The 13,430-nt window shown below is 37.5% G+C and overlaps 1 protein-coding gene across 1 annotated transcript in view; it reads right to left on the bottom strand.

Moving 5' to 3' along the window:
* LOC144659710 (integrin alpha-3-like) overlaps positions 1-13,430 on the bottom strand; it is a 32,510-nt gene that overhangs the window by 18,642 nt on the left and 438 nt on the right. The window contains exons 2-7 of the mRNA XM_078520203.1: positions 13,261-13,385; positions 5,690-5,769; positions 4,883-5,015; positions 4,240-4,325; positions 3,039-3,093; positions 1,668-1,739 (exon numbers count right to left, since the gene is read on the bottom strand). Coding sequence (XP_078376329.1) covers positions 1,668-1,739; positions 3,039-3,093; positions 4,240-4,325; positions 4,883-5,015; positions 5,690-5,769; positions 13,261-13,385 — 551 coding nt within the window. The remainder of the gene's footprint in view (positions 1-1,667; positions 1,740-3,038; positions 3,094-4,239; positions 4,326-4,882; positions 5,016-5,689; positions 5,770-13,260; positions 13,386-13,430) is intronic.

The raw sequence follows: 13,430 nt of genomic DNA on the forward strand, positions 1-13,430 counted from the left end.
GTTAGTGCGATGGATTGCAGATGAAGAGGTCTGGGAGCACTGCTCAGGTTCTATGTGTTTAAAGGGGCTATGTTACATGGTCTCGCAGATTTTTGGACTACACTGTTCTGAAATTAGTGGTAGGCAGGGCTCAAAATAACGGCCAGTCAACTGACAATGTCCGGTCAAGATGGCAATTTGTCCGGACAAAGTTTTGGTTTGCCGGTCATTTTGACCGGTCACGTACATGGCTTTTAAAATGATAACTGATGACCAGAAGGGCATTAAAAAGCGATCTATTCATAAAAAATTGCAGCCAAAACAGTGAAGAAATAGCGGGGGGTTTATGCCACGCAAACAAAGACCATCTAATGAACAGCAGAAACGAGTTGTAGTTTAAAAGTGCTATTTTCAATATTTTGACCGGTCAGAAACAGCACGTGACCGAGCTAAAATCTGTTTGGCCGGTCAACATGACCGGCAACTGTCCGAAAATTATTTTGAGCCCTGGGTAGGCAACTTAAACCATAAAACATTATCTTTAAACATCTTAAGGAAGATATAATCCTAATTTGGAGATAGAAATCAAGCTGCAGCTGTAAATATAGGTTTTTTGAAGACACCCAGAAACAACTTGAAATGTTAAGCCTTAATTTTTTCAAATTGCAATCCATTTCCATCTGAGCCATATGCAGCCAAAGACGCTTGTTAAGAGTTTCAGTGCTCTAATACAGTCGAAGCTCTCTTAACGGACACTCTCGTAAGCGGACAGCTCTTACGGTCGCCTTGTTTGAAACCCCGTTTTACGCTCCCATACAAACTCTGTATTTTTAAATTCTCGTAAGCGGACATTCCCGTAAGCAGCCACGGCCACTTTCAGAGATTACAACATAGTCTTTTTCTTTGTTTTTAAGCTCCCGTAAGCGGACACCCCAAAGAAAATCCTGTTAACAACCTCTGAATCTTGATTATTATCAATCAACTTTACATCGCCGTTCGTCACCATGATTTTACCGTTATTACAGTACCATATTTCTGTGCTTGTTTTGTCATCATCCACGTCCGTCTGGTTATTGTTAGCTGGGCAAGCTCCCGTAACCGGCCATTATATCCCCTACACCTCTCATGGCCGCTTACCAGAACCATTCTTGTAAGCGGCCAGCTCCAGTTACGGACACTTTTTTCGCATCCCGAGGGTGTCCACTTATGAGAGCTTCTACTGTATAGCAATTTTTGATAAATCTGGGCCATTATTTTTAGGGTTCCCATCCCATGACACAAATACAAATTTTAGCTGTTCAAATATCTGGTGAAATCCATGACAACGCCCCTTTAAAGTCTAATTCCTGGAAAATGAATGGCTCATCACTGCTGTTGCTTTACCCTAGTGTATGTTACAGCCTATCACCTCCCCCCCCCCCACCCCCAAAAAGAAGACATTATTTTAATATATATTCTCAGGTTGCCCCAAGGTTAATACTCCTGTATGTAGAGTGCCATTGAGGGAGTAATGATTAGAAGTGTTGTGTCGAAGAACACAAGACAAGGCCGGGTTTGAACACATTGTGGTCACTGAATATGCAGTAAAACACCCTAACCATTTGGCCATCAACAATACCTCCCACACAACTAAACAGATACATAGTATAGGATAAAATCTTTTTGTTCTTCAGTTAAAGCAGACATACCTTGGTAGCCATAGTCACTTTTACTTTTCATTAATTCTTTGATATTCCTATTTTTATAAAAATAAACCAATCCTAAAAAGAATGAAAAGAAAAAAATTGTAAAGTCTTTGCCATTAAAGGATTAGAAACAGTGTTCAAAACAAAAATAATTATAATTATTATTTTAATAAATTAAAGCTAATTGTGGCAGAGCACTGTAATCAAGTTATTAACTCTTTCTGATTCAAAATAAAATAATTATTAAACTTCTAGTAATATAAAATACCGTATTTATTTGATTAAGCGTCCTGGGCGCTTATTAAATTTTTGGACCTTGCTTATTCGAGGTGAGCGCTTATTCGAGGCTGGGCGCTTATTAAATTTTTACCATTTTTTAGCAAGTAGTGCGTTTATTTTGCAAGAAAACAATGTATAATAATTAAACGTGAAAGTGTACCAAAGCTGAATTTTAAATGTTCATTGAAAGTTTCAGTAAAAAACTAAAAAAGCTCGGTCTTCGGGATAGCAGTACTTAGTCAATTTTAATCTCAACTTCAACAAAAATCAAAATTCCTCTTGTGCCCTCATTTTAGGAGGGTGGGGTTGGGCGCTTATTAACCTTTTCTACCTACAGGGTGGGCGCTTATTCGAGGTGGGCGCTTATTCGAGGTTGGGCGCTTAATCGAATAAATACGGTAATTTTGCCACTTCTACTACACATACAAGTAAGCTATAAAAGATGGCATTTTTCTAGAATGCCACCTTTCCATCGTGACAACTTCTTTTACTATTTCTTCCACTTTCTGTTGAGTAGTGTTGTTAAACATAATGAGAAATAGTCCTCTATCCTTGTACTATGTGCACACTACCTTGAATATTTTTATAAGGTCCCTACCCTTCCCTTATATAGCCCCTAAAAGGCCTTAAAAGAGGGATATTCTTCAATATTTTACTGAAGGGCAGGGATGTAGCTAAGAGCCAGCTGCCAGCTAATTTCACCGGCAGAAAGAGAGCTTATGAGTAGCTGAAATTTCAACAGAAAAAAAAAAAGAGCCAGCTTAGTCTTTTCTTAGCTTCATCCCTGGGAGAGTAAAGGACTTCAGTTTGATTATAGTTTTCATATATTTCTTTAAATATTGGTTCTAAGAATTTGGTGACATATCAAAAGAATTATTCACTAGTTACAATACAATACTGAACAATAGAATACTCTAACAATATTTTATTTAGAGGTTGGATCACTTAGCTAAAAATGTAGTTTAAAGGTTCGCCAACAAAATAAGAATAAAATAACAACTTTCTTTTTACTAATCAGCCTAATACTCGACAGGTTATTGATAAAGTAAGTCCTCAGTTATCAGAAAGATGAACAGTAAAAAGTTCACGCCAAACCTTGGTAGTTGTAAGCTCCTGGAGCTCCTGCTAATGGTACACCTGGACCTTCATTCTAGAAAAGAGAAGGAAAACATGCACACTTAACGAAGATTAATGATTTGTTCTGAAACAAAATGAAAGGAGAACAGAAGGTAAGGGGGGAAGGTGATAGGGAAGGAAGGGAGGGAGGGAGGGAGGGAGGGAGGGAGGGAAGAAGGAAGGAAGGAAAAAAGGCCGGACGGATGGACGGACGGAAGGAAGGAAGGAACGAAGGAACAAAGGAAGGAGGGAAGGAAGGAAGGAAGGAAGGAAGGAAGGAAGGAGGGAGAGGAGCTGGGATGGCACAGTGGTGAGAGCACTTGCCTTCTAGGAAAGGGAGGAAAGAAAAGGAAAGGTTGATTGAATGGTGTAAGGAGTGAAGAAGGGAGGGAAGGAGGAAGAAAGAAAGAAAGGAAGGGGAGAGGGAAGGAAGGAGGAAGGGATGGAGGGAGGAAAGTAAAGGAAGGATGGATTGAAGGGTGAGGAGGGAGGGAGGGAGAGAGTATGAGGTGGAGTGAAAAAAAGTTGGAAGGGGGAGAGAGGGAGAAAGAAAAAGAGGAAGGGAGAGGGAGGGAGGGAGGAAAGTAATGGATGGATTGAAGGGTGAGGAGGGAGTATAAAGGGGGGAGTGAAAAAAGGTGGAAGGGGAGAGAGCGAGAAAGAAAAAGAGGGAGGGAGAGGGAGGGAGGAAAGTAATGGATAGATTGAAGGGTGAGGAGGGAAGGAGGGAGTATAAAGGGGGGAGTGAAAAAAGGTGGAAGGGGGAGAGAGGGAGAAAGAAAAGAGGAAGGGAGAGGGAGGGAGGGAGGAAAGTAAAGGTAGGATGGACTGAAGGGTGTGATGAGGGAGAGAGGGAGTATGAGGTGAAATGAGATAGAAAAGAAGGAAGAGGGCAAAGGAGGGAGGGAGGGAGGAAAGAAAGCAAAGAAAGAATTGATTGAAGGGTGCAGAGGGAGGGACAGAGGGAGGGAGGGAGGATGAGGTGGAGTGAGAAAAGAGGGAGGGAGGGAGAGGGAGGGAGAAAAGATGAGAGAGAAGGACAAAGAGAGGAAGAGGGAGAGAGGGAGAAAAGAAAGAACTGGGTCTGTGCTACACTCGGGTATTCACACCAACTCGTATTTCACAGCTTTTAAATAACTAAATGCAATTTTTTTTTGTTCTCTAATGGATAGTAGCTTACCTTTATGAAGGAAGCAGCAACTCCTGTTTGGCAATATTTATGATCTTTATAATTGATTGTATCTACACCTCCTTTATTAGCTTGATCTAACAAAAAAGATGGATGTACAGGAATAAAAAAAAAAATAATATAATTATGACAGAGTTGTACAACTTCAATACATCTATGTGCACTTTAATAATTTGTACTTGCCCTTCCCCATTCCCTTCTGTATTGTTTACTCATAAACTATTTTAGATTTGGATTCTTCCCTGCGAGTGAAATTCTTCAACCAAAAATAAATTAACCTACAGTCTGTAGGCAACCCCTGTTGTCATTCTTGTGCGCCCAGTCTTATTTTGAAAACTGTGTAGCAACCTGAAGAAGGGCAATTAAACTGCCCAAAACCTCATTTTAGAAAACAATTTTGACCTTGTGTTGGATCGTTTTACCATCTTTGATATGGGCGAGTATTCAATGAATAATCAGTCAAGATAATCCAATGATTATTGACAGTACATGGATGTGCTGGACTAAGTGAAGTACAATTCAGAGAGCGATGAATTGTATCAAAAACAAACTTTTGTCTTTAGTGAGCAGCTATATTTAGTGTGGGTGAACTCTGTACATTCTGTGAGTCCTGAAATCAAATGGATTTGCTTACTTTGATTTTCTGTCTCGCAGGCTTCATATCTTGTCTTTCTAAATCTATTTCCCTCTATGCTTCCTGCTCCAATACATCGACCAGGATAGGTGTAAAATGAACCTTCTATATGAAGTAATCGGTGGGAGCAAGCCTAAACATTATGACAAATAGAACAAACAATGTTCTGATTATGTCGTTCCTGGAAATATATATACATTTTTGTACACTGATTTCACCCTAAGGAAGGTCATTGGATATTCTGGTGTGTGGTGTTTCAAAAGCCAATATTTGAAGGGAAGCTTAACTGGGATTTCCAAGGGGTAGGTGGGTGGAAAGGTGTCATACCAAAAAACCTTCCATGGGGGGGGGGGGTATGGATAACTCTTGGAATGACACATACACATAGAATTTATCTAGTCCAGGGATGTTGCTAAGGGCCGGCTGCCGGCTAATTTAACCGGCTGAAAAAGAACTTAAATCCAGCTTAAATTTCACATGAAAACACAGGTTTTCGTAGTGCAGGTAGCTATTTTGTTGCTTCTCAACCTCTTTTCAACTGAAGTGAGGAATACAGTTTTGAGAATCCGCAGACAATTAAATTTTCAGCAGGCCATAATGAGCTCTGGGCCAATAAACTGAAGTAGCAACTTTCTTAATGAGATAAAGAGATAAGAGATGAGATAAAGCTGACTTGGCTATTTTTGTCTCATCCTGTTACAATTAATAACTTTAAAGAAAAAAAAAAGGTTACCTGTAATTACTTTTATTTCAGATAAACATTTGTAAAAAAGTCATATTAATGAATTTCATTAATTTGTTACTAACCATTACAAAACCGTTGTATCCAGAACTTATAACAGAGACACCAAACCATGCATTGTCCTTTACATCATTATTTGTGTTACCTGGAAAATGATAAAATAATTAGAAAGAGACCTTTACTATTGATAGCAGACACTTCTTAAGGTAAAGGTAACATCTAAAGCAATTGGTCTGGGCTGGTCTTTGTAACTGAGGTATAGTGATGCCCGGTGACGAGAAATATTACCTCTCCCCATAGATGGAACCATTAGAGTGTGGGAGGTGCAGTAACATTATCATTGGTTAGCGTACCGGACTCTGGATTGAACGGTCAGAGTTTGAGCCCTGGCCAGGATCATTGTGTTGTGTTCTTGGACAAGACACTAAATCTCATTATAGTGCCTCTCTCCACCCGGGTGTATAAATGGGTACTAGCATCACTAGCATCATAATGCAGGGGGGGGGGGGGTACCCTGCAATGGACTAGCATTCCATTTAGGGGGGAGTAGAAGTATTCCTAGCTGTTAAATGCTACAGAATCCAGGATAAGCTCCGCCAAGTATGGGCCACTTGTTCACTTGTTGGCTCGAGACTTCCCATGGATGTAATACTGGTCCATTGTAATTGGGGGGGGGGGGGGGAGTAAGTGATACCCATATGCACTTCAAGCTATGAAAACCAGGACAAGCTGCAAGGCTAGCTACATAGGCCACTTCACTCGATTATTGTGTTGTGAGGCAGTTAAGAGTAGCATGACAGACAATAAGTCAGTCTGTTGTTTTTCCTTCTTTGTTTGCTTGTTTGTCTATGCATGCATTCACACACTTTTGCATTGTAATTTCATTGTTTGTTATTAAGTAATTTGTTAGCATAGTTGCTATAACACCTTTATTGCAACTAGACCAATACCCCCCTTTGGAGTCAGTGTAGGCACAATAAAGATTTACTGTTACTGTTACTGTTACACACTCACTCACTCATTCATTCATTCATTCATTCATTCATTCATTCATTCATTCTTAGATTCATCTGCGCTCCCTAATGTAACATTTTTTCAAAGTTAGCCCTAGGGCTTAAGAAAAAAATTAAAACAAATTCAATGGTATCACATGAAAGGTCTTTGAGTCCTCTTTTATCCACTGTCGTTTCATAGAATTTGCTTTCTTATTGGATCCGTAGGAATGAAAATGGTCCCAAAATGTTACAAAAGGGAACATAGTCGTGGTTTCTTTTAGGTTTTAGCCCTGAAATTCGAAATTACGTGGTACGAGCGGGATAGAACATCATCTAAAGAATGTATACCTGCCCTGGAACTTCCACTCAAGTTTTTATTTTGGTTGGAAAAAAGCGAAAAATTTCCGAGTGTTTTGATATATATTCTATGGTCGACTAAGGTTTCGAAAAAGTCCGAAAAGCTGAAAAGTTTATTTTCATACAGGAAACGGTCATTACTCAACTTCGTTTTAAGCAATTGCTCTGAAATTTTCAGAGTTAAGGAACATCTATATTACCTTGATGCACAAAAAATTTCAAGGCAATCAGCAAAATCCTTTTTGCAAAATTAAGATTTTCGCTACGGCCGCTCAAATGTACAGAAAATGCGTTCTTGCAAGTTCTATCAGATTTCACGCGGGCATGAATAATATCTGCTGGTAAGCGCGGTTTATCACCAAATTTTGACAATGCAAAGATTTTTTGTTCCTTCACAATATGTCAAAGGAAGAATCGTTGATTACAACTTTAAAAGGAGAGAGGTAATTTTTTTTCGCAGAGGGTAACGCTTCGAGGTCAGGTTACAAAAGGGAACATTTCGCATCTAATGAAAAAAGATTATTTTCTCTGTTACAGAGATCGCTATTTTTAAAGGCATATGTATTTCCTTCTCGTAAATCATAAAAATGCAAGAATCGGTGAATTCCATTTCAAGAGGAGCTGTTTTTTGTATTTTTTTTTTCAGTGGGGTACAACTTAGAGGGGCACAGTATCGAAGTTGCTACAGAAGAGATCATTTATTACTGTAGTAAAAATACACACTACATGTAGATTTCATTTCTCTCATTATTGCACTGAAGAATTTCATTTTCTTTTTGTTATAGAATGTAGCCTTCATTGCAATTAAACATGCAGTGGTTTGTTGTTGTCTGTGCATGCCAACACCTACAAGGCATAACATTACCTCATACATTCATCCCCCGTATACGTAGTTATTTGTCAAGTCAAGCATTTCGGCAGAAGTAGTTGTTAAAAAATGAACAAAAATTTTACTTCCAGAAAGGTTTGAAAAGACATATTTTGCAAGACGAGTTTCTGCGCGAGTTGTCAATTTCAATCTATATATCGATTACTTACACGCGCGGAACACACGAAGTCCAGCCAACAAGTCCGGCTGAATTTTATGCATGATCCATTATACGAATTAGTTGAAAATGTTCTCAGGCTATATTCGTGCTACTCATTCTCGTCATGATGCAGCTACTTTAAACAGACTTTTTGCTGCGTTCTCAAAACAGTGCACCCATAACACACCTGCCATAGAAAAAATGCGCGTGCGCCAGCTAAAAACCTCCCTGCGCAGGATTTGCGGGACATGTTCGTTGCGCTTACTTAGAGGTGGGGGGGGGGGGGCACTTTGGCGGAAACATATTTTTGAACAAAACATCAGAAATACTTCTGCTTTCCGGAAGCAAATTTCGCTTCCGCAGCAATATTGCACATGAGCGTAAACTAGGCTAACGGCAAAACACTTTATGGAAACAATGTTTCCGCGACAATGTTATGCTAGTCATCACGTAATTGTATCGTTTAAATATTAATCGATTTTGTGTGCATTGTAATTAATAACATCATGCGTTACTATACGTCACTAATCCTAATTGATTTAATTACTCGCTACTGCATGGTGAAGACTATCGGACGGACCAATTGATTTCGAACCTCATCACATTTATCACTGTATTTATTGTCTAATTGACCAATTCCGGGGAGTCATGGCAATAAAAGGTTGGAAGCTTACAGTAATCATAGAAGCCTCCCAATGCAAAGGCCCCTTTTTCTTTCCTTTCAAAAACTCCACGATCTGAGTGGACTTCTTGTGGGTGTCGGTTGTTTACTTCGGGTTTCGAGTCAATAACGAGTGATTATCGATAACTATTACCCAGAGAAGAATACCGCAAAATACTTCGTGTACGCTGACACGTATGAGAAATCTCAGTGTAACTTGGTTGGAATGACGTCATAATTTGCCGTATATGAAGCACTTACCCAAATTTTTAGCGTTATAGCATTGTGTCTGCGCTTCGCACTAGACACAAATACCCTAAAACGAAAAGGGCATATCGATCTGAAAATTAAAATCAGTTCCAACAAATAAACAATGTCCGAGAATTATATAAGTTATAGCGTTATAAACACCCGTATTTTCAGACTTTGGTCAGTAGCGTTCTATCCTTATACGTAAAATGACATTTATAAAGAAGGCTATGATATTTCTATTTCTTAAAAAAGTCGGAACTCTCTACCTTCCTTCAAGTTTAAGGGATTTTAAATTCTAGCGCGCGTTCTGGGACTTTCACTAGTTACGCGCTGGCAATATCAAAGTTTTCAATGCAGTTGTACTCTTCACCAAAAGTCCATCATCAAGCGTTAAGAAACGCTCTAAAATGGCTTGTCATCAAAAACCATCTTTAGCAATTCCTTAGCAACTGCTCTAGATCTGTAGTTAAGAAGGACATCCGTCAAGGCCTTGTTACACATTTCAATTTTACTGCAAGTTACGCCATATTTGTTGCCTCTCGAGTTGCAGGAAAAAATTGCCTCGTGTAATTTGGGTCATCTATTTTCTTAAGTGGCTGATTAAAGTGCTAGCTAGTCGCTACCATCCACCGTTTAGTTTATCTGTGAGTACACCAATGCCTGCCTCCTGTACACTTAAAACAAAGCGGATAGGGCCAACTGGGAAATGGAAATTTTAACGCAGCATATTAAAATGGTCTTATTTGCTATCAAATACAGCTATCGTAAAATAGCTTATATTCCTTAAGGGATGAATTTAGGACATTAAAGCTAACGAAATAAAGGCCTTTAAATTAAAATTAAATAAGCGTTTTAAATAAAATAAATAAATAAATAAATAAATAGCTAGTTCTTTAAACCACTTATATTCTTAGTATTAATTCATTTTTATTTGTGAGGTGCATTTGGTCATATTTATATGTTATTTTGCGCCACAAAAATCTTAAATATTAATATAATTACAAATTACTAAATAACTTAAAACTACTCATCGAAAAATATATAGCAATAAATAATTTAATTTTATCGGTACTCTTCAGTCAAGGTAAACTTACATTCATCAAAATAACAAGTTCAAACATTAATCTTACCCCCTAAACAAAAAGATAAAAGAGAGAAAAAATAAACTGCAACTAAAAACAACAGATTTACAAAGTGCGTAACACAACAGCCAGGTTTTAAAATGGAATTTGAGAAAAAGCTGACGAAAAGAAACAGTACGTTACAAAGGGGAACAAGTTTTGTTCCCTTTTGTAACCTTGTTCTCCAATGCAACATCAAAAATGTTACAAAGGGGAACAAATTCCCTTTTGTAACATCAAAAATGTTACAAAAGGGAACAAATTCCCTTTTGTAACATTTTGGACGTTACATTAGGGAACAAAGTTACAATAGGGAACAGAAAACTGTTCCCTTTTGTAACATGAATCTAATCATTCATTCATTCATTCATTCATTCATTCATTCATTCATTCATTCATTCACTCAGTCACCCACTCAGTCAGTCAGTCAGTCAGTCAGTCAGTCAGTCAGTCAGTCAGTCAGTCAGTCAGTCAGTCAGTCAGTCACATCATACACTTGTAAAATTATTAAAAAATAAACCATTGAAGAGAAATTTTACTTTTACTTAAAAATGGAATAAATTAATTTGCAAACCAAAATTCACAATGATATTATCTTTTTTGTGTTGCAAGACAAAGGTTTCAACTAAAGTGACAAAAAACAATTGACTATTTTCAAATAGTTGAAATTTATATATTATATACTGTTACAAAATAATAAAAATATAAAATGTCAAATATGAAATATCAGACAAGTCTACACTGAAAGGCAATAAATTCATAACACTCCCTAGCTGCTTAGTCAACCACTCATTCATCACAAGAAATAGTTTAAATTTTGTAATTTCAATGCAGTGAACTTTTTTAATATCCTGCAAAATAATTGAAAAATTTGACTTCCAGATTACCCCCTGCTAAATATGATATTCACTCTTTTAGAAAAGCTGCCTACACTTATATACCACCTGCGGAGTAAATAACCATCATTATATTGATAATCAGGCGATCCCAGATGGCTCCCATATCAAATCCGACAGGGGTGACGGTTCCATGCTGGGAATTCCATATCCCAGCGATATTTTAAATTGCAAAAACTGGCGTTACTGAATAATGAGATAGATAACGCCTATCAGCTGTATGCGGATATTAGCAAATATATTTTATCATGTCTAGCTCAATTTGGAAGTCGTGTATAATAAAACTTGACCAATATATTCTTTGTATTAAAACCTGTATACAGTTGTACATGTATATTTACAGATAAGCGGAGAAAAGAAATGATAAGATAAATAATGGATGTAACCAAGCGAAACTAAAATAAAAAATAAATAAAAATGACCACAAAGGAGATAAAATACCAGGGACGCACACAACAAATTCTGTGTATACAATACTATTCTTTTGACTACAAAATAAACATCCACTTTTTACAAAAACATATCTGCATGAAATTTTGCATGTTTAAATATACTGAAAAATGTCACAATCAGCCAAGGTAATTAAGTGTGGATATATTTCACTGTGAAATAATTCTAGATATATTCCCTACTGACAAATTATCAAAAGGGTATTTTCCAAGCACAGGTAAATGTATTTACATTTTAGGCCAAAGAGTTGATCCTCCATTGGCTCAAAACGTAATCTTTCCAATTAATGAATGTCATGTCATCTCAGGGAAACTCAAAACAAATTTACGATGGCAGAAAGAGAGTTTAAGGGGGGCAAAAGTTAATGAGCTAAGCGAAAAAGCAAACCATCAAAACAAAAAATCCACATTCACAAAAAGATAAAAATATTTTTCCATTAGGAGAGTGGATAATTGCCCATAAAGACCCAATTTCGGGCGCTCTACTCAAGTAAATTGTAGGAAATTCGACATCCATATTTATCCAAAAGTCCATTATTAAAATGGAACTTTTTGAACCTTCCAAAAAAAAATCTCTCAAGCTGGCATAAGTGCGATTATTTTATTGAGGGATTCTATTTGATGGCGTGAGGCTAAAATAAAAGAATGTTCTTGATAAGCCATGAAAATAATATTGCTTCAATTAGAAACGAAAATTAAACTCGAATGTTGGAAGTTTTCACATAAAATATAGCTAGGCCACTAGAGGCAGCGCGGTGCACGTATTAAATAAAAGCGCTTTTAAAATGCAAAGTTTGGCTTACCATTTCACAACATCTGCCGTGCGTGAAGCCACAAAAATGAATTTATTTAACAATATCGGTATATAATCGATATTGTCTTAAAACAGAGACAAGAGTGACATTTTGACAAGAAATAAGATAAAATGTCAGCTGTGTTTTGCTTTGTTTACTAAATGAAAAGGCAACACATCAGAATCAATCGGTAAATAGTCATACAATTTTCCATCCAAGCGGTCGCTTGTTCACAGCTGGTTCAATAGCAGAAAAGTCATTAATTTAACCCCCGTTGGGCATACATAAAAACAAAGGGAGTCCTCAGTGAAAACGCCAACACGGTCTTAGAAAATTCTGTCACCGAGACTAAATGCAAGACAACACCTCTCCATTTCTCTCCGTGTGTGCGTAAAGTGACCCGCTAAAAAGCTTAATAGTTTACACACAAACATGAATGAAAATGAATTACAAGTATCAAATTTCTGGTACTTTATAAAGAGAAAAGCACTTTTGTTTTGACATCGTTGTTTTTGCCTGCATTAGCAAGCATTATTGACATAAGCGATCACGATTTCGAACGCGCACACTTACAAAAACCGCGAACCACATATTGTCAATTGTAAATAGGAGGAATACTTTTTATAGTTTACCTTCGAAGAGTAAATTAAACTTTTCAACTGAACATGAGTCTAACAGACGAAATTGAAATAAAATTGTCCGTTTCCTAGGGAAACATGTTAGCGCGCTTTCCAAAAAAATTTTGCTGCAAGAAAATCGAAATCAACCATTGATCAAATTTGAGCTTATATATATGTACAGTTCTTCAATGAAGTTGCAGAGATATCACAATAAAATTTATTCTCTTACTTGTGTATTGTTTAAACTTTTGGAAGACTGGCTTCAAATAATGACAGAAGTAATTCCAATGGAATTTAGGACATCACAAACGTGCACAATGGTTTGCGGACATGGCGACCGTCCGTGACTACATCGATCATGATGGAATTCAACGGAACGCTACAAATATTTTTGTCAGGCCCAGTTTTAAACTAAAATACGTTCGAATAGCAATAACAAAACACATCATCAACTTGAACTTACCGTCCGTGTCAAATGGAACTTCTGAACAGCTAGGATTATTAATGAAATCGCATTTGTATACAACGCCGGGACTGGGAATTTCGGAGACAGCACTGTTATTCGCTTTGGGCGCTCCGACCAGTAGCCTGCAAAGACCACAGAGAAAAATTCAGCGTCTGCCAAAGATGGGC

Source organism: Oculina patagonica, chromosome 7 (assembly GCF_052425735.1).
Source record: "Oculina patagonica isolate OP01 chromosome 7, crgOcupat, whole genome shotgun sequence".
NCBI lineage: Eukaryota > Metazoa > Cnidaria > Anthozoa > Scleractinia > Oculinidae > Oculina > Oculina patagonica.